This window comes from Anneissia japonica, unplaced genomic scaffold (genome assembly GCF_011630105.1).
Source record: "Anneissia japonica isolate Jap-2015-1 unplaced genomic scaffold, ASM1163010v1 scaffold288146_len111460_cov146, whole genome shotgun sequence".
Taxonomy (NCBI): Eukaryota; Metazoa; Echinodermata; class Crinoidea; order Comatulida; family Comatulidae; genus Anneissia; species Anneissia japonica.
This window is the reverse complement of record NW_022694221.1, coordinates 1,988-23,246: the sequence shown is the minus strand read 5'-3', so window position 1 is coordinate 23,246 and position 21,259 is coordinate 1,988. Positions and strand designations below refer to the sequence as shown.

General features: G+C 35.5%; 1 protein-coding gene across 1 annotated transcript; it reads right to left on the bottom strand.

Annotated features, from left to right (window-relative positions):
* Window positions 1–5,328: 5,328 nt before the first annotated feature.
* LOC117100972 lies at window positions 5,329–8,631 on the bottom strand. The gene is made up of 3 exons (XM_033240807.1): window positions 8,381–8,631; window positions 6,833–7,009; window positions 5,329–6,057 (listed from the first exon to the last, which is right to left on the bottom strand). Exons 1-3 carry the CDS (start codon window positions 8,597–8,599, stop codon window positions 5,329–5,331), a joined length of 1,125 nt encoding a protein of 374 aa, XP_033096698.1. The 5' UTR covers window positions 8,600–8,631.
* Window positions 8,632–21,259: the final 12,628 nt, after the last annotated feature.

The following is a 21,259-nucleotide window of genomic DNA, read 5'->3' as shown; positions in this document are numbered from 1 at the left end:
ACTGGAACCAGTACACCTTCACCTTCGTACCACTATCGTATCAAATATCAGATTACTCATTTAAAAAAACAAACAGGCATATTTTGTATGCTATACTGCATTTATTCATTATATATGAAATGGATCAAACGTGCAAAACAGCAAATTTATTTTTCGATTTTCTAATTATGCCGGAGATCAAATCGCTACAATACGGTAATATAATTTATTTTGAAGGACGCCCGCTCTAAAACATATAATGGGAATTACCCTTCATTATGACTTCATCGTGGTTAACATTAAGTAAACTATAGAGTACTGTGACTCCAGTGTCTACGTTGATTTTGTCTTTTATAGGATCTGTGATTTGGTGATTTGAAGTACTAAAGCAATCAGAGGCTGGCGAGACTTTCTGTATGTAGTGATCTACTTGGAAATTTAGTTAAATCAGTCTGCCTACTGAGTTAACTACGCTACAGCGACGAAACTTCACATCAAATTTCTAATAAGCCATTTCTAATTATACAATAATAATAATATTAATAATAATAATCTACAATGTACATACAAGAGTTAACTAAGTATAATATCAGCAATATAGAATAATTAAAGGCAACAGATAGCTTTGTCTTAAAATATTTCGAATTAACGATACATAAACCAAATACGCATGTACAAGCAATAACGATCGAATTAATATCAGTGATGATCGAAGAAGGGTAAAATCAGAAACAAAGTACAACAACACTGAAAGATTAAAAACAATTTGCTTGAAATGAGCAGTATCTAAATAACTAATAAGATAAACTTCTAATTTCTAATTCATGCTTACTGAATACAATATGATTGTACCTGAACTGGATATGACCAGTAATTGTATCTCTATATCTCTATGATGTCTTCTATTGTATCGCTCCCAAAAACCGTACAATTGAGTAACAAACCCAAGTATTTGTATGGCATTACTGCTGAGCCAGTACAGGGAAGGAACTAGGTATTGGAAAAGTCTTCGCTGGATAGATCCCTTGTTGTCGGTCTAAGGATACGAAAAAATACACACAAAAAAATAATTTATCAAGATTCTTGTCTTTTAAGTATCGATGATACATATAATTCTAATGTGTTGTATTTAAAATAGGCCTACTAGACGGTTGCTGTCTCGTATGTTACTTTCCTTTACCACCAATACCTTTTTTTTTACCTGGCCCATTTTTAAAATCCAGGTAGTACAGGCGCTAGAGAAACATTCTATCTAACGATTTTACGTTATAATAACGTTACAGTTTGGTGTACAAACGTGGTGTTTTTTGTAACCAATTTTCATAGGTATTAAATAACATTGCAATGTTGCTGCACGCGTCGTCGTATAAATGCTATTTCCTGACATACATTACCACAAATTTCGCAAAAAAAAACAACCATTTTACAGTGTATAATATTTTGTGTGTGTGTGTGTTTTCTGGGATGTCATTTTATTTCAATACTCTGTCGTTTTCATTAAATAGGACTATATTGAAATCACAATGATAACTATAGGCTAATACATAAAACAGTTTTAGTTCATAAAATCTAAATGCAGGCCGGAAGGCACGAAACAATGTTTTTTTTTTTGTTTTTTTTTTTGCGTTATTCTGTGCCATATTGGTCAGATGACAGATGGAAATACAATATACCTACTAGATGTGCAGTAATCAATACGTTTGATGTGTGTTTCATGTATTACTTAAATTTATTAATATAATACCTTTTATTTTGTTCCTAACGTACCTGTTTCCAGGATTTTGGTTCGGTTTCCCCGTCCTTTGTCACCAGACGAAGTGTAATCTCATGGTTTCCCTGTTGAAGATGAAAAATTGAAGCAAACTGATCCAAAATTATATTTAATTTTCACATGGACATTATGTAGAAAGATGATCGTCTAATGTTACGGTTCGTCATGTGTTATATTTTATTCCGGTTTCCGTTATCACCGTCGTTTTATTATCCACTTTCAGTGGCAGAATTAGGGGGTGGCAAAATTTCGCTCGTCCCCACCCCTCCCCTCCCCACACTCTCTAGCAGCCAAGAAAATCACTAACCAGGTGTAAAATTAATAATATAAGAGATCAAAATGGTTTAAACTCCGAAGATTGCTGCCTTAATCACACAATAATAGCCACCAAAACCTTTCTGGAATATACAGTTTGTGTATTTTATTTATGTGGAGCTAATACTTTAAATAATAGACCTTTCCGGAGTGTCAATCAAACTAACTGACTAATCAGAACAACGCTAGGAATACACACGGGTCTTACAAACACACGTGTTGTCCCCATAGAGATATAGTAATAGAGGGTTGTCCCACAAACGCACGTGTTCGCGTATGTTTTAACGCTGCCGTCTTGTGGGGCCTTAGCAACAAAATCCAAGGGGCGGAGCTTAGCGGAAAGGTCCATTGCAATTGGAATGTACTCATTGCTGTCTCCATTTTGGATAAATAAAACAGAATCTGACTTTTCGTGCCACCCCGTTAGAAATTCTGGATCCATCACATTGCCTACAATTCACAGATACTTTTTTTATAATTCAGGTGGTAGCGAAACCATGAAGAAAATAATATATGAGAAAACTGCCTTAGAAACATTATCATAACATTGCATAATTTTACCTGTGGTCCGCTAAATATAACAACAATCAATGGTTGCTGGCAATTTTCCATTTGTAGAGTGTATTTAGTCTGCCGAAGATGTAAAAAAGCAAATTTGATCCGAATAAATCGTAGGCCTACTTTCTAACATATTTTATTTGTAACCATCCTGATACGTTTGATATTTACATTATCTGAATCAATTACTTCATTTTCAAGCTGGGATTCCATACCATGTACTGTACCACAGACCTAATACCACCTATTTTCTATTTGTTGCGGATATAGTTTTTTTTTAATCATGTGCTGGGGAAAACATGGCATGGAAACATTCCGAATCTCATTTCAAATAAGGCCTATTCCATAGATTAACGTGATTCTAAAACGTGCACAATATTTGTTACAATAATTTACAATAATTTTGAAATATAACTAGGCCTATCTTCTTCCTAGTGCGAGAAATTAAAATTAATAATTAATTTATTGATTGATTGAATTTATCCGACAGTGCTTAACGTGTACATACAAAATAAACAAGGATTTGTGAACAAGAAGAGCAAAAGTTAATGAGCATCAGGAACGACCATTAGGCAAGAGTCCATGTTTTGTGTTTTGTGATTAATTTTAAATGGGTTGGAAGCGTCTTTAATTTCGGAGGAGAATGTAGAGAAATCCCAGGTCTCGAAAAAAACCGTGGGTGTCTCCCGAATTTTGATGACATTTTCTTTAGTCTTGAAGGTGAACATCACAATATGTTGCTTATTATTGTTTTTACCGCCACCAAAGGCTGTAGCCGTTGTCCACATTATCAACATCCCCATAAGCATAATCACCATAATGATGATTATAATCATCGTTATTTACAGTTTTTGTGATGACAGTGATGATGCATTTAAAGGCGTGGTCCTGCCTCCCCATCTATTACATGATGATGGTTGTCTTTCCAATTTACCTCTTTAATGTTGATACCTTCATCCTTCATTACTCCTTCTAATGCCTGCTTAGAGTTTTCCAACACACGTTCATCTTCATCAAATTCTACACTCTAAATAAGAGGAAATTAAACAGAATCATGAAACAATTATTAATGTTATTACTAGAAGAGCCAACATGACTTTTTCATTCAATCCCATACTTTTAAATAAATTTATCGTTTTTGTTATATTTATGGTAGCCTATATTTCGACACAAACTAGAAATTTACGTACTGTGGAAATGAATTATATAAAAAAACTATACAAAAACCAATTTAAAACTATATATTAAACATTTTATAATAGACCAAAAGCAAACTTCACCTCGATATTGTCTCCAGTTTGGATCTTTGATTCCTCTTCAGCGGAGTTCATGGCTGCATCCTCCCCGTCCTTTTGCACTGTTGCATGCTCATCATCTCATGGTCGTATGAGAGTACCGATTGCAAAAACCAGTAGATATCGTGACTCATTTATCGCTTACGGTATAAAAATCTTCAATGAAAATCATAATAGATAGCTAACAATTAAAATTTTAGTAATAACAATAATACTGTAATAATGGTGATAATAATAATAATAATAATTATTATTATTATTATAATTATTATTAAAATTTTTAAATTATTATTATTATAATTATTAAACTTCTTTAAACTTTACTGCCAGTCCGACAGATAGCCAGATGACTTTCTAGCCTTGGCTATAAAGACAGAAAAAATTAATTAGATTTCATTATCCATTCCGTATTTAAAATTAAAAAACACTATAAAAATCATTACAGTATATAATTATTATTATCATTATTATTATAAATCAGTACTAACTTGCCATAAAGGAAATTGAAGTTATAATTTAACATCTGTCAATTTAAAAGTTACTGTATATTCATAATCCCAACCTAATGCATTTTGGACCATTACAACAAGGAATGACATCATACAAGGCCAAAGGTCAGACTTAACTGGCGAGGGTGAGCTTAGCGTCATGTTTACTGTAGTTATATTTATTTTTATTGCATATTTTTTATTCCTACATAAATTTGCTGCTTCCAAAACAACTCCAGCATGGTTGTTTCTTTTGAAAATAAACAAACATTGTTTATGTACTGGCTCACGTACTGTTTCACTACCAAAGACTGAATGATGGCTACTTAAATTGGGCATTTCTTCCAGATCGACTCGTTTCTGCATTTTGTTTAAAGAGCAAACGCATAACTTGGTGGCAACGCCTTTGTCAGCACAGCCTTCAAACTGACTGTAAGGTGTCATCCGTTCATAAGTCACTAACTTCATGCCCCCTTTCCGCGAAACTTCCAATATCACCATAAAAATCTCCATTAGCGAGGAATTATCTGGCGTTGGAATATGCAAGTCCATCTTCACTTCATGGTCTCCAATCTAATACAAAAAAACATCCAATAAAATTAATCTGATTTAATAATGGAATATATATACTTTTATAATTTCGGTCTATTTCAATATTTAATTTCAAATTATTTGAAAGTATTTTCAGTGGCAGCATCACAGTTTAAAATCTGGGCGGGGGGAAGACAAATTTGTAATTCCGAAATTGTTTTGTGCAATAGTTCGTTCAATTATAGAGTACGCCATCCCCGCATGGCTGCTGCATCAGAAGGGGCATCTAAACTCTTTAGAACAAGTCCAACGCAGGATGACTCGAGCCTGTGTTCCAAAACAAGGGAGGAAACTTACATATGCACAACGTCTTGACATTATCGGTCTAATTTCAGTTGAAAAACGTTTTAAGAATGTCATAACCAGGCATATATGCTAGCAAATTTTTTACAAGTCCCCATTCCCACATCCAGCAAAGATCTTCGGTGTACATAGTTTCGTATCCTTGCTTCTTGAAACCAGATAAAATCCTATTCAGTTTAACAGGAGTCGGGGGCATGTCCTGAGTGCCAAAGGGTTTTTCAACATCATACAGCTCCCCAGAAAATAGCGCCTGTAGTGTCTCATACGTTCTACCTTTCAGTGACTGAAACAATTCAAAATTAAAAACAGTTGTTTCCCGAAATCCACGAAGTGTTTGCAGAGTTTTAGGCATCGAGCGTAGAAAGTGACTATGTGAGACAGAGTCTATAAACAGGATGTTGATATTTATGTGAGTCAGGGATTGTTTTCCTTTATTAATATATGGAGGAATAATAAGTAATTGCTGGGCTATATCATCTACTTCTATGTACGCTTCCATCGCATTAAAACTGTTGACGACTTCATATGCTTCTTCATCTGTTATTTCTTCAATGTCTATTGCACATCTGATAAAACAAAACCCGTAATGATCCATCTTTTTGACAAACAGCGCCCTCAAGTGTCTCTCAAGATGTTGTGTGGAGGGAAAGTCCTGCCATTGTAGATCACCCGTGTCAGGGTCAATCTGACCAAGTGAAACTTTTTTATCTACACAAATACTTTCCGAACATTTTACAACAACATTAGCACCAGTTCCCTGAAAAGAGAAAAACAGAAATTAAAAATTTTGTTAAATTCCATTTCAATTTATTCAAGCCAAATGCAGGCAGGAGGCTAAATTACATGATATTTATGAAACAAATTTTGAACGAAAGGTACTCATTTACAAATACATAACAAAGTTACTTGTATTAAAATATAATTTAACCTGGCCTCTTTTCAAACTTTTATTAATAATTTTGATACATTAATAATAAATTTGGTAAACACATTTCAAAATAAAATAGATAGGATGAGCGATGGTTGGTCAAAAAACTTGAGAGTAAGTCTAGGTCCATGGTAAAAAAAATCCTGATGAATCAACAGACCCTCTAATTTCCAAATAACGTCGTGTTTGGCAACACAACATTTTTTTGCCCATGATTAGCATAAATACAACATTTTTTTATTTTTAATTTCCATGAATAAAAATTTTATTAAAAACAAGCCTGGTTCTCACGAGAGCCCTAGTGCCCATATCAGGAGCTAACCGTTAGCGCTAACTGTTAGTACCTGCGTGAGAACGCCCGATCATGTAACGCTAACCGTTAGCAGTATCCGGAAATGGTTAGCAAGTAAGGGCGTTTTTATCATCAACCAATCACACATACACGTTTACAAATTCCAGATTCTTATTGGCCAGTGATTCGATCCTCATATTTTTGGTATCCGGATCGGGATTTTCTCATATGGACGAACGGCAGCTAACGGTTAGCAGGATCCGGATCCTGCTAACCGTTAGCAGCCGTGTGAGAACATAGCCTCAAACTCACTGTAAAATGGCAAATGTTATTTCTTAGTTGATGCTTGCACGTATCCACTGGTGAAGAGAAGAAAAGTTCATCAGCCAACTGACAGGATCCGCTCACAGGCGTCAAACGCTGACATCCATAAGGAGACAAAGGGATGCTGGAGTTGTACCTTTCCAAATGACATTCCTTAAAAGCAACCTGAAGATTGGATATAAAGAATAATTTATTCAGAAACTATTGTATCAATATGTAGACTTGCCACAAGTCTCTAATTTATTGATTTTTCCTATTATGTTGGAGAGCGCCACCAGCATCTGTTGGAACGCCATGCAAATAAGTAATATGGAACGCCATTGGTGCCAAAAATTGATTTATTTTTAAGCGTTTTCACCGATTAAGACAAAAATTTGGGACTGAAGTCCAGTCTATAATATGTATTGATATGTACAACTTTATGTATTGATTTCAGAGAAGGCCTTGCATTCACCTGTTTGTTATAATGATTATTTTTAGAATGTTGTTTAATTTGCCTAGGTATTGTAGTGCACGTCATATGTTTCTCATAAATGACCTGCCTAGTTTTCAGGTTTTTTTAAGGAAGACAATCTGCAGTTTCATTCTGAGATTTCAGTCGAGTGAAAATAATCTTATCAAATGTATGGTTCACCAATGTTTACCTGAGTGAAGGCTTCTCTCCAAGTGGAGATATGCTCATGTTAAATTTTTATTCTCATATTTTATTGTTTTGTCTCTGTATTATTTTATAACTAGGTTTTGAAATTAAAGTATATGTATAGAGTATTAACAACAAGAATGTAATCAATATGAGAAAAAAAATCCCAAAAATATATATTAGCATTTTATTAATATACAAATCACTATGCAAATTAGGTTGACCTGAGCAATAATCCTCTTTGTGCATCATTGATGTTTTCCATATTTTAAGAGAGTACACACTCTTCCCCTCTCTCTGAAAGAATACTGATTGATGTCATTTCTATTTTTCGTAATCAGGGGTACATGTGGGGGGGGGGCTTTTGGAAAGTAGAAATAAAGGAAAAAAAGAAGGAAACATTAATGATCAACCAAAACACCTCAGAGTTTATTTTCAAGGGTCTAGGAAACAAAAAACCCTCCTAGGGTAGTGTTGTCTCTCGATCGGCTACCCCTTCGGACTTCGCTCTGGATACGCCCCAGATAATTAAAAGCATACAATCCTATCTAACCAACAAAACTCTCCAGTGACTGGTTTGTAAATTCATGAAAACAAAATAAATAATATCATCAACATAACAAACGACGGTAGAACGTAACCGGTATGTGGGTGAAGTTAGTTAGCCAAGTTTGTTCATGGTGAAAATTTATGATCAAATTGATGGGGTTTCAATGGGCTCGCCTTTGGCACCTGTTTTGGCGAATTTATTTATGGGTCACCATGAACAAACTTGGCTAACTAACTTCACCCACACACCGGTTACGTTCTACTGTCGTTATGTTGATGATATTTTTTGTATACTAAACTCAAATGATCATGCTAAAAAATTGTTTCAAAATAAATAATCCTTTTACCTTTTCATGTACCTTTCGAAGAATTGAGTTTATTCGCATGCGTTTCAGAGAACTCTCAAATTCAACATCTGGTTCCAAGAGCAGGAAAAGCAGGAAGTATGCGCTATATATCAGAAGACTGCAGACGAGGAGTTTCACGGCAAACACTCGGCTTTTGAAAGATGTTCTGAACCTGCCCATCATGAATCGTTCACCTTGAATGTTCTCATTGCCTTCCATACGAGTCAGGAAGGCACGCTACATTATTTAAACAGTAAATTCTGTAATTGAAAGCATTTTGATGGTGTTATTCATTTTGCAGTGGTTACATTTTTTAGAGCATTTTCCTCTAATTCACTAGACTTTTTTTTCCCCCAGGAATTAACAGCTGCCATATGGCAACCTTTCCTAATTTCTATTAACATCAGTGGCTTCTCAAAGATATGAGAACAGTAGGATGCTAAGCTGTAGTTTCACCCTCCACCCCTTTCCAATGTTATTGAATTCTAAATACTTATGGTATCAAGGAGATATTTAATATTTCCATAATGCTACTAAAGGATTTCGTCAAAGATAGCCATAATTAAGCCTGCAGTTACTGCCTAGCCTAGCATATGGCATAGGCCTAGTGGTGTTTTTAATGTACTACTGTACTGTATAGTTTTAATACAATTAAAAAGTTTTAAATCACAAAAACAAAGAAACCCACAATATAGCATACAACCACTCAAGTTATTAGTATTTATCGTAAAGGTGACCCGTGGTAGGAAATAGTTTTACCAAAAAAACACAAAAAAAAATCTGTCAAGCCTCTCTAGGCTCTCTCTCTTGATCTCGCACAGTGCCATCAACAGGTTTGATGATCAGCAATGGAGATAAATCTAAGCCTAGCTAGGCCTAGGCTTTTTGGCTAACGATACGACAATAAACATGACTAACAATGAGGTGGGTGTCGACTCACAAAATGCCTTCCCCCTCCACCTTTCAAAACAGATCTGTGCCCTTCCCTGGGTATGACATTAAACTCCATCGAGTCGGCTCCTGATGTACGTCTTTGACTGCTGTTTGTTTTTAGGATGTTATCTGGTTTCTCATGTACATTTTTCATGATTATGATTATTCTGGATAAAGAATGTTTTGAGCAAAGGTGGATTCAAGCCCCCCTCCCCACCCTTCATTTTTTTAAGGGAAAAAAAGAAAAATATATTCAAATTGAAGTGCGAGAGTATATTCAAATTTAAGTGCGAGAGTGTAATTTCCGGCCATCTAGAGATGCCCTAATCATAAATTTTCTTACCTCAGCCCCAACCATGGTGGGGCTGAGGTGGGTGGTTCTTCTCCCTCCCTGCTTCACCTCTCTTTCGAATTCCTGGATCTACCACTGTTGATTTTTATTATATAATTATTTTTGCGCTTATTTATAATGCGTCTATTGCAATTTTCACTTTATTCTCTCAAACAGTCCGAAGAACGTCCAGAGTGCGCTACTTCACAGGGGGATTCGCCCCCCTTGACCCCGCCGGGGTCATACGTATCGCCTCCTTGCCCCCGCCGGGGTCCTACGTAATTCGCATAACGGCTCCCCCCCCCCCCTTTCAAAATCCTGGCTACGTCCCTGATTTAACCAGAGTAGAGCCCTGTAGTAGTAGTGGTACAAGTTCCAGCGAACACAAACTGCTAGCTGTCCTGCACGAACTATGCAGAATATGTCGCTGAAATTCAGTCTGATGCGACAGAAAAAGGGGAGGGCTCCCGGGAATAATTTCATCACCTGCAACATCAAAGTGGTTTTTTTTTCAGCATTTTTGAAAGCTAGTTCTAACACAAAATTTTCTGAAGCATACGTTTTTTTCCAATCCTCCACTTGTCTCAGATTTTCTTGACCTATTTTTGAGTATGTACATTGTACTATATATGAAGGAAATACGTATCAAAAATTAGTATTCTGTAAATTAAAGTTCTACTGTATGCATTTGCCACATTATTGCTATTGGAATTAGAATGCAAATTTTTGAAATTTGACGGATTTTTTTCTTATTATAATTGCCTTTATAACTTCAGTACATAATGTAGAGTAATTCCCATTATTTCTTCAGTATATACTGTATATACAGTATAGCGCAACAATTGAGGGTTTGTAATTTCAGATTATCTTGTTGTTCTTTTAATATATTATAAGTTACATATGAATTTTAATATAAAATATTGAGCAGTCCTAAGAGAATGAATTGTGTGTCCTTTATATTTTGTTTTATGCAGTAAGATTGAATATTCTTTTTTACCATTTCACCCTGGAATGTCATGTGGGCAAGATAACATACTAGTGTATAAAGGCCAACTCAGACAGCGTCGGCCGACGTGTGTGTGTGAGTTGAACGCAGACGCGATGGTGTGCGTCGGGGGCAGTCGCGTAGTAGAATATTAAACGTGTTTAATATTTCTCACGACGGCTTAAGACTGTCCCCGACGATAAATCGGGTCGGGCTGCGTCGGCCGACGCTGTCTGAGTTGGCCTTAACTCTTTCAGTGTGAACCACGGTTTAGTTCCTTCATCTGTTCACTCTTTTCATCACAAGCAAACCTGTTAAAATGGAATACAGTCCAGTGAAACTAGGTACACAATAATAAGGACTACATAAAATTATTATAAACAATATGCAGTATGTACAGTATAGTTCGACATAAACACTGACACAAATCAGTATTACATCACCCGATGGTCCACAGGCTAGATGCAGACAAGAATATCCAGATTAACGACATACAAACATTTTTACACGCCACCTTGATCATTTTGTATAGTGTTAGTCTCAATAGACTTGTCCTCATCCAGAGACCAAAACAAGTATCCCACTGATGATACCGCCCCATCTACCCCTCCCCGAGCCCTGACAATAACATTTACGAATATCTTGACGTGACACAATTCAGAACAACAATATTTCTATCACTCAATTAAGTAAATACTGGATTTATCAGTTTTCGGATAATCAATGAGTCGATTCACAGAGAACAATAGTATTTTGTAAAAGTCTTCATCTTTGTACAGTAAAGTGAAAGGATGGCAGTGGTAAATGCCTGAAAATTTGTATTCACCTTAAACAAGAAAAACTTGTTTTTTTTTTCTTTCTTTCATCACTACTGCATTATGGGTACCACTACTGCAGGTGTTATTATATTTTATATGTTAGTCCTTAGATGGTGGTGTTATATTTTATAATGCTAATCCTTAGATCGGCACCGCTACTGGATTATGGGCACCACTACTGCTGCAGGTATCCCATATATTGGTGTAACGATGCTGCAGGTGTTGTTATATTTTATATATTTAATCCTTAGATGGGCACCACTACTACATTAATGGCACCACTACTGTAGATGTTGTTATATTTTATATATTAATCCTTAGATGGGCACCGCTAATGCATTATGGGCACCACTACTGCAGGTGTTATATTATATACATTAATCCTTAGATGGGCACCGCTACTGCATTACGGGCACCACTGCAACAGGTGTTGTTTTATTTTATACAATAATCCTTAGATGGGCGCTGCTATTGCATTATGGGCACCACTACTGCAGGTGTTGTTAGATTTTATACATTAATCCTTAGATAGGCACCGCTACTGAATCACGGGCACCACTGCAACAGGTGTTGTTATAATTTATACAATTATCCTTAGATGGGCGCTGCTACTGCATTATGGGCACCGCTACTGCAGGTGTTGTTATATTTCATACATTAATCCTTAGATGGGCACTGCTACTGAATTATGGGCACCACTGCTGCATGTGTTGTTATATTTTATATATTATTCCTTAGATGGGCACCGCTACTGCATTATGGGCACCGCTACTGCGGGTGTTGTTATATTTTACATATTAAATCCTTAGATGGCACTGCTATTGCATTATGAGCGCGTCTATTGCAGTTGTTGTTATATTCTATACATTAATCCTTAGATGGGCACCACTACTACATTAATGGCACCACTACTGTAGATGTTGTTATATTTTATATATTAATCCTTAGATGGGCACTGCTATTGCATTATGGGCACCACTACTGCAGGTGTTGTTATATTTTATATATTAATCCTAGATGGGCAACGCTACTACATTATGGGCACCACTACTGCAGGTGTTGTTTTATTTTATATATTAATCCTAAAATTTATTTATTTGTTATTTATTTATTTATTCATTTATTCTTTATACTGTAGGCACTTTCAGTACTATTACACTGATTTTCAAAATGGTACAGTTTAAACATAACAAAATTATATACAATATGAAGAATTGTTTCACAAAAAATTAAAAAGAGGCCAGACCTAAATCACTATATAAATTATAATATAATTCTTACCTAGCTTATGCCCTACGGTAAGAGGGGCAATGCTAGGTAATTTATTAACATTAGGTAAGGCATGCGCAAGTGACTTTTTTTTATTGTCTAAAAGTTGGTCACAAACACAGCAAAAAATAAGTTAGTTTTATTTTATTTTTAGCTTGTATCAAAAAGTTCAGAATCTTATTACTATTGATTGGTTTGTTCACAATTTCCATATATTCATATCACAGAAAGTGTTTTTAATTAAAATCATCCCAGTAACCAAGGAAGGCCCGGGCCACCTGTGAAATTTCCCCTCCCCCTGTAAAAATCCAAGTGAAAATTGAGTATGGAAAAAGTAGCAACAAATAAACAGCAAATACTTATTTCTTTAAATTTATACATGTCCTATATGCTTAATACTCTACAACCTCGGATAAATACGTACATATTCATTTTCAATTTTTCTAACATACAAGTTAAAATTAATAATTTTATCATTGGAATACACAACATATTATGAATCATGAGATTTGCCCTTATACACTAAATAGCTAAAGCTTCCATGGGGTTGCAGCCCCAGACAAACAACCATCCCCTTTCCTCAGACACACAGGCCATTCACAAGCCCCACCCCAATGAAATTTGATAATTAATTTGGACAGGGCTTTAGGCTACCTCACTTATTCACACGTGCTTTTAGGTTAAATAATTTATTTTTTGAATAAATAATAAACTACAAGTCCAAACATGGAGACATAAGAGAAACACAATGTTTAGAGAGAATTTTCATTTAAAAAAAACCCAAAACAAGGGATCGAACCTCCGACCTCGTGGTTGAGAGTTTGAATGTTATTTGATGCGTCAACAGCTCCCACATTTTGTATGACCGTAGTAACATAATAAACGCATAGTAGATTCTTGCAATATTATACAAGTCCCACTAACCCTGTCTCTTATACACATCTTTACTGTACAAAGTATTTTTCTTGAAGGTCGCCATCTATAAAACGGATTATGGGAATTCCCCTTGCCATCATTACGTCATCAATACATTTTCTCCGGTACTATGGGTAATGATTATAATACGACGATTCGCAGCATCTACGTTGATTTGAAGCCAGCAATGAGGCTAGCGACGTGACTTTTTTTTCTCGACTTACAGCCTAAATATGTTCCCTTAATACAGGTGTCCCAAAGGAGGGGTTTTACTGTATTTTCAAATAGGACACATGTCGTAAAGATTTGTAGCAATTCTATTAACAATGTACCTGTATTTTTCTATTATAATTATTTACAATATGTTAATACACTCAATTATTTAAAAATACATTCATAAAATGTAGATAAAATCATAAGATAAAATCTACGTACATTATTATATAAATATATAGGGCTTTAGTAATTCTATTTACACTATATTTATATATCAACATTATTTACAATAATATTTCATTATACTCAATAAAATTCATACATGATGTCAACCAATGTGTTAAATTCATATATTCAAAATATTTTAAAACTCATAAAATTGTTTATAGGCCTATATAATTAATAAATAATTAATTAATTGTCAATTACTTTATTGATTATATAATTCAGTATTTACAGTACCAAATCTTATACGTCATATTGCAATAGGCTTATTGTTATTTCATCATCAACACCATTCTTCTAATCTAAAACACATAAATACATTATATATATACAGCGATAAATAAAATACATACATATGGTAGATATTGTGTGGTTACTAGAAGGGTTTTGTACGCCTTAGTAATTGGTCATTTTAAATATAATTATGTAAAATAAAACAGTTCATGTAGTAAATATCTCTTTTCAATGTGTTTTTCTCTCAGTTCAGTTTGGTAACTAAAGTATACATATGCCTGTAATTGATATAAAGTAACATAGGCCTGTCTAACTACCGGACTGAATCCCAAAACAAGTTCCGTGTCCAGTGGTGAACAGCTATGAGCTCTCTGACTAATGCCATGGGCCTAAACCTTAGGAAGGCGCCTCGAGATAGGACTATCATCAGCATTTTCAATATGCCTCAAATTAGCCGAGTGGACCTTTTAATTAAGGAGCATAAAATATTTTAAGAAACCCCATTAAAAAAAATGCCGAACGGGAGGGTTGCCCGTACCCCACTGTGTCTCTACTACCACCATGGTAGCCCCCATGCCAAGCCCCCATGGTAATGAGCCCGGCCTTAGCCAGGGGCCCAATGCCTCTTCGTTTCGCCACTGTCCGTTTTGATTTATCTCTTTAAATCTTCTTTTAAGTTTAACCAATGCATTTTTTTAACCGCATGCTTAGACCTAAACGTCATTGGGTGAACCATGAAAGAATTATACATACAGTAGGCCTAAACGTGTGCTTTAAATTTTTGTAAGAATTAGACAACTATACTACTACTGAGATTACCGAATTTATGATTAATTTTGAGTTTATTCCGGTTTAAGCCATATGTTTCTCATAAATGACCTGCCTAGTTTTCAGGTTTTTTTAAGGAAGACAATCTGCAGTTTCATTCTGAGATTTCAGTCGAGTGAAAATAATCTTATCAAATGTATGGTTCACCAATGTTTACCTGAGTGAAGGCTTCTCTCCAAGTGGAGATATGCTCATGTTAAATTTTTATTCTCATATTTTATTGTTTTGTCTCTGTATTATTTTATAACTTGGTTTTGAAATTAAAGTATATGTATAGAGTATTAACAACAAGAATGTAATTAATATGAGAAAAAAACATCCCAAAAATATATATTAGCATTTTATTAATATACAAATCACTATGCAAATTAGGTTGACCTGAGCAATAATCCTCTTTGTCCATACAGTATTTTAAGAGAGTACACACTCTTCCCCTCTCTCTGAAAGAATACTGATTGATGTCATTTCTATTTTTCGTAATCAGGGGTACATGTGGGGGGGGGGGGCCTTTTGGAAAGTAGAAATAAAGGAAAAAAAGAAGGAAACATTAATGATCAACCAAAACACCTCCGAGTTTATTTTCGAGGGTCTAGGAAACAAAAAACCCTCCTAGGGTAGTGTTGTCTCTCGATCGGCTCCCCCTTCGGACTTCTCTCTGGATACGCCCCAGATAATTAAAAGCATACAATCCTATCTAACCAACAAAACTCTCCAATGCCTGGTTTGTAAATTCATGAAAACAAAATAAATAATATCATCAACATAACGACGGTAGAACGTAACCGGTATGTGGGTGAAGTTGGTTAGCCAAGTTTGTTCATGGTGAAAATTTATGATCAAATTGATGGGGTTTCAATGGGCTCGCCTTTGGCACCTGTTTTGGCGAATTTATTTATGGGTCACCATGAACAAACTTGGCTAACTAACTTCACCCACACACCGGTTACGTTCTACTGTCGTTATGTTGATGATATTTTTTGTATACTAAACTCAAATGATCATGCTAAAAAATTTTTTGAAAATAAATAATCCTTTTACCTTTCCATGTACCTTTCGAAGAATTGAGTTTATTCGCATGCGTTTCAGAGAACTCTCAAATTCAACATCTGGTTCCAAGAGCAGGAAAAGCAGGAAGTATGCGCTATATATCAGAAGACTGCAGACGAGGAGTTTCACGGCAAACACTCGGCTTTTGAAAGATGTTCTGAACCTTCCCATCATGAATCGTTCACCTTGAATGTTCTCATTGCCTTCCATACGAGTCAGGAAGGCACGCTACATTATTTAAACAGTAAATTCTGTAATTGAAAGCATTTTGATGGTGTTATTCATTTTGCAGTGCTTACATTTTAGAGGAAAATGCTTTAAAAAATGTAACCGCAATTCACTAGACTTTTTTTTTCTCCAGGAATTAACAGCTGCCATATGGCAACATTTCCTAATTTCTATTAACATCAGCGGCTTCTCAAAGATATGAGAACAGTAGGATGCTAAGCTGTAGTTACATCCTCCACCCCTTTCTAATGTTATTGAATTCTAAATACTTATGGTATCAAGGAGATATTTAATATTTCCATAATGCTTCTAAAGGATTTCGTCAAAGATAGCCATAATTAAGCCTGCAGTTACTGCCTAGCCTAGTATAGTTAGGCCAGTGGTGTTTTTAATGTACTACTCTGTATAGTTTTAATACAATAGGCTTATTGTTATTCTCATTTACCAACACCATTCTTCTAATAAAAAATACATATACCGTACTCGCGCGAATAATCGCCCCGTTTGAATAAGCGCCCCCCGAATAAATTTAATTGTTTTTTTTTAAAAACAATATGTCATTTTTTTTAGCAAGCCAATCCAATCAATCATGGGACTGCGTTTAGCATGATTTGATCTGCGGAGTGGATTCGCATTTTCTTCTTATTTTAATTTCAAAATGAGGATATTAAGTTCTCCTGGACAGTATCTTTGCAACTTTCCTCTTCTTACATTTGTCAAGTCCTACGTCTCTTTTTCTTTTGCCAACAATTTGCACCTTCAGCACGTTCTCACCTGAGTCTGTCTCTTATACACATCTAGATGTGTATAAGAGACAGGTGCGCAGAAGCTCGATCATTTTGAATGGCTTTCTGTGACGTATGCCTACAGATCATTTTGCCTATGATGCCTTTCTCCACGAGATGATACTGTCTAAGTTAGCGGTAAAAGTCAAATTCTGTAATCCAACTACGATCTTGGACAGGAATATTGTAATTGATGTGATTTGTGCGTTGTCCGTGCCTTAAGATTTGTTCAACTTCTAATTCCAAATACTCGTATCTACACAATGGACAAGTCTGGCTTCTGTACAACCATTCCGTTATACAGTGCACATCGGCGGATTGATTGCATTGGAGGCATTTCCAACGTAGTTGGCCCAATGCGCGTAAGCAGATACAGCAGTTCATTTCGTTCTTTTTTTGGATCTTTTTCAACTGAAAATTAGAATGGTCATGTGTTGATGGTCACTGTGTAATATGGTACAGTAATAATAGGCCTATACACACGGAAAGAAATTAAATCAAATGGTGAAATATATAGGTGCATATACAAGGTGAAAAAAAAAATTATATATAGTGTATAAATATAAATAGTATATATATATATATTCATATTATATATATATATATATATATATGTATATATATATATATATAATATGAATGAAAGAAATGAACAATATAGGCGTATAGATATGAAAATGAACCTATGTGGTGGTATGTTATATTATGATGGATAATTACAACTATGGGGGAAAGGAAAAGAAAGGACAATGATATATGATGGGAACACTTATAGAATTCAGAAGATCATCAAAGTTAGTTCTCACCTTAGAGGGAAAGTCGTCCAATGATAAAATGAGAAACGGTTGTGTGGTTGAGTTTAGTTGATGGTGGGACGAGTGCAGTGCGGAAAAGAATATTGGTGAGAAGAGAAGAGAGCGTGAGAGCGTATGAGCTAAGTGGGAAATATTAATTGGTAGAGGAAATTGGCGATTGTGAAGATATTAAATGGCATGGAAATCCATCATACTCTTAAAAACAAAATAATCTACCAATAAAAATATCTGTAATAGTTAAAATATGTAAAGGCAAGTATTTTCAGAAATTTGATTTTAAATTGATGTGATTTTTTTTTTATTTCAGTACTGTATTACAAACAACATTTCATTTCATTTATTATTTCCAGGCAATATAAAATACAAAAAACAAAGACTCAGCCTGAGGATAACCTAAAGCAAAAATCACACAAAACAGTAAACGCTTCCTTTACATAATTTCACGTACTTCATAGTAAACTATATATATATTAACTAGGGTCAGTCATCATCGAAAACGATGAAATAATAATATAATGATATAATGATATCTGAAACCCCATAAAAATATACAAGAAATTTCCAAAGCAAATTGGAATGAAGTTATCAAGAAACCAAAACAAATTAGAAGGAAGTAAGGAGTGCACTATAAGTATTGATATTTACTACTCACCTGTATGGAAAATATATGGATATCAATTAGCTGGCGAGCTGAAGATCATGAGCGGGTAGCGAGTGTTCTGCAAATTTCTGAAGTGAACGAACTTTTTACCGTTTAGACATTTGGAATATTCGATTATAACTAAAGAGTGTTTGGAATTGGGGGAATGTCGATGAAATATTGAAGGATGCAGGGGGTTGGGCTAAGTGTAACATAGAAGGAGTTGAGAGCGAGGCTTAAGCAGAAGCTTATGTTCTGTTTGTAATACAGTACTGGAAAAAAATCACTGGGAAGAAAAATCACATCAATTTAAAATCAAATTTCTGAAAATACTTGCCTTTCTATTACAGATATTTTTATTCCCACACCGACGGCCCTCGAGTTCACCTCATTACACAGTACGCTTTTCCAGCCTCGCTCTCAACTCCTTACCTCCATCCACCGTCCTCATTACACAGTACCTTTTTCAGCCTCGCTCTCAACTCCTTACCGCATCCTGCAATATCCAACGCACCCCCTATTTATTCATAATCGGCTCCACCAAAATGTACTGAACGCACGCCTCGCCGCCCTATCGGCTATAATACTCTGCACTAGCTCATGCACGAATAATACTCTGAACTAGCATTGTTTAGTTACCATATAACCTTGAGAGTCACCATGATTTGCTATACTCTACTTTTTATAAAACATACTTTGTAATAAGAGAAATATATATACTGAACGCACGCCTCCCCGCCCTATCGGCTATAATACTCTGCACTAGCTCATGCACGAGTAATACTCTGAACTAGCATTGTTTAGTTACCATATAACCTTCAGAGTCACCATGATTTGCTATACTCTACTGCTATACTCTACTTTTTATAAAACATACTTTGTAATAAGAGAAATATATATATTATCGCTACTTGGAACACTAACAACACGAAAGTCCTGTGCTACTGCACTGTAATGCATTCGCCTATTTTAATACACTGCTAAGATAGGCTTTTCGTTTTTTCAATCTTGATTTCAGAGGTCAAACAAAAATTTTCACATTTTCTTCAATCATATACTGGTGTACACTGGTCTTTTAAGAACATTTTCCTTAAAACATTTTTTGGATACGACGCCCCGTTATGGAGTTATGATTTTTTAAACAACATGATAACATGATGTCAGAAAATCAGCCCAAAAGCTTATCTTATTTCTGTTGGTTACGCACCGCTGATTCGCAATGTTTGTCATCACTTCAAGAAGTCTACCGATTCGTGAAAAAGATATGTAAAACCTCATGCAACGAAGATTGCTTCCGTGTCCTGTGTTCCGCTTCAACAGCCAGCCAACGAAAATCAAAGAGGCGTTGCATATAAGAAAATCAAAGAGGCGTTGCATATAAAATGGGACACGCCCTCTCTCAACAAGCAACTTTTACATGTATGTTAATTTAACTTTGTCATTCTGATGTTCATCATTACGTTATCATCTTTATTCATGCCTTTCTTTCTTCTTTACAATCGATTCTCTAAAAATGCAATGCAATGTCATGATGTCTGTTCAAATAGCTATGGTTCAATTCCCATTTATTTAAAATACAATGCTTCACAGTTGTTCACTCCCTTTAAATAGTAGATTGCATGTTAGCAATCGTTTCACTGAAGGATTTGCCGAAACATATCTGTTGTATACTCCAACACGGAACAAACAAAACCGGAAGACCGATTTAAAAATTGGAAAATACCTAATTAAAACTTATAAATTTCGACAATGTTTGTAAACAGTGGTTTACACGGACGAAGAAGCAGCTACGAAATCGTATTTTGATAACGATAGCCAGGATAGAACGGAATATATTATGGTTTATGCTAAAGAAGTCTAAGATACCAGGTCACATGTGTATTAAGGCTAGCATTGAAACACAATGATCGACAGTGGGGAATATTGATGACGATGGTGAGGTACAGTAAGCCTAAATGCGGAAGGGCCTAGGCCTATGTACAGGTCTCACTGCAATTACAGACTACTTTTGGACCAGGGGTTATACCAGGTCACAGGTGTATTAATGCTAGCACGGAAATTTAATAATGATGCTATCGACAGTAGGGAATGAGGTACTGTAAGCCTTTTATGCGGATAGGCCTATACAGGTTTCCCTCCAATTTAAGACTACTTTTGGAACCGGGGTTACCGTGGTCTTTTTAGAAGCTTTCCCAGGTAACAATCCCACATGGGGCCCATATGCAAAATATCTGGGAAAAGTCTTATGGGCAACCCCATATTTTTCCTTTATGGGATCCGTCTGGGCAATCACATATGGGCCTTGCCCATGGTTTACCCATATGGAGCCCATATGCCAAATATATAGGCAAATATATATGGGAATGCCCATATTTAAAGTACATGGGCCCCATATGGTAAATACCTGGGCAGATAAATATGGAAATGCCCACATTTAATCCGCATGGGGCCCATGTGCCAAATATCTGGGAAAATACATATGGGCTAGCCCATATTTATCTACATGGGGCCCACATGCCGAAGACCTGGGTAGTTGAATATGGGTATGCCCATATTAATTTCGTATTGGGCCCATGTGCCATATATCTGGGAAAATACTTATGGGTATGC

What these genes read in the sequence shown, in the direction of transcription:
- LOC117100972 (XM_033240807.1), bottom strand. Translation starts at nt 8,599, where the DNA reads ATGGAAGGCAATGAGAACATTCAAGGTGAACGATTCATGATGGGCAGG. An exon ending in TTCGAAAGGTACATGAAAAG is followed by an intron (nt 7,010 to 8,380) that starts GTAAAAGGATTA and finishes TCCAATCTTCAG; the next exon opens with GTTGCTTTTAAGGAATGTCA. An exon ending in ATAACATTTGCCATTTTACA is followed by an intron (nt 6,058 to 6,832) that starts GTGAGTTTGAGG and finishes TTCTCTTTTCAG; the next exon opens with GGAACTGGTGCTAATGTTGT.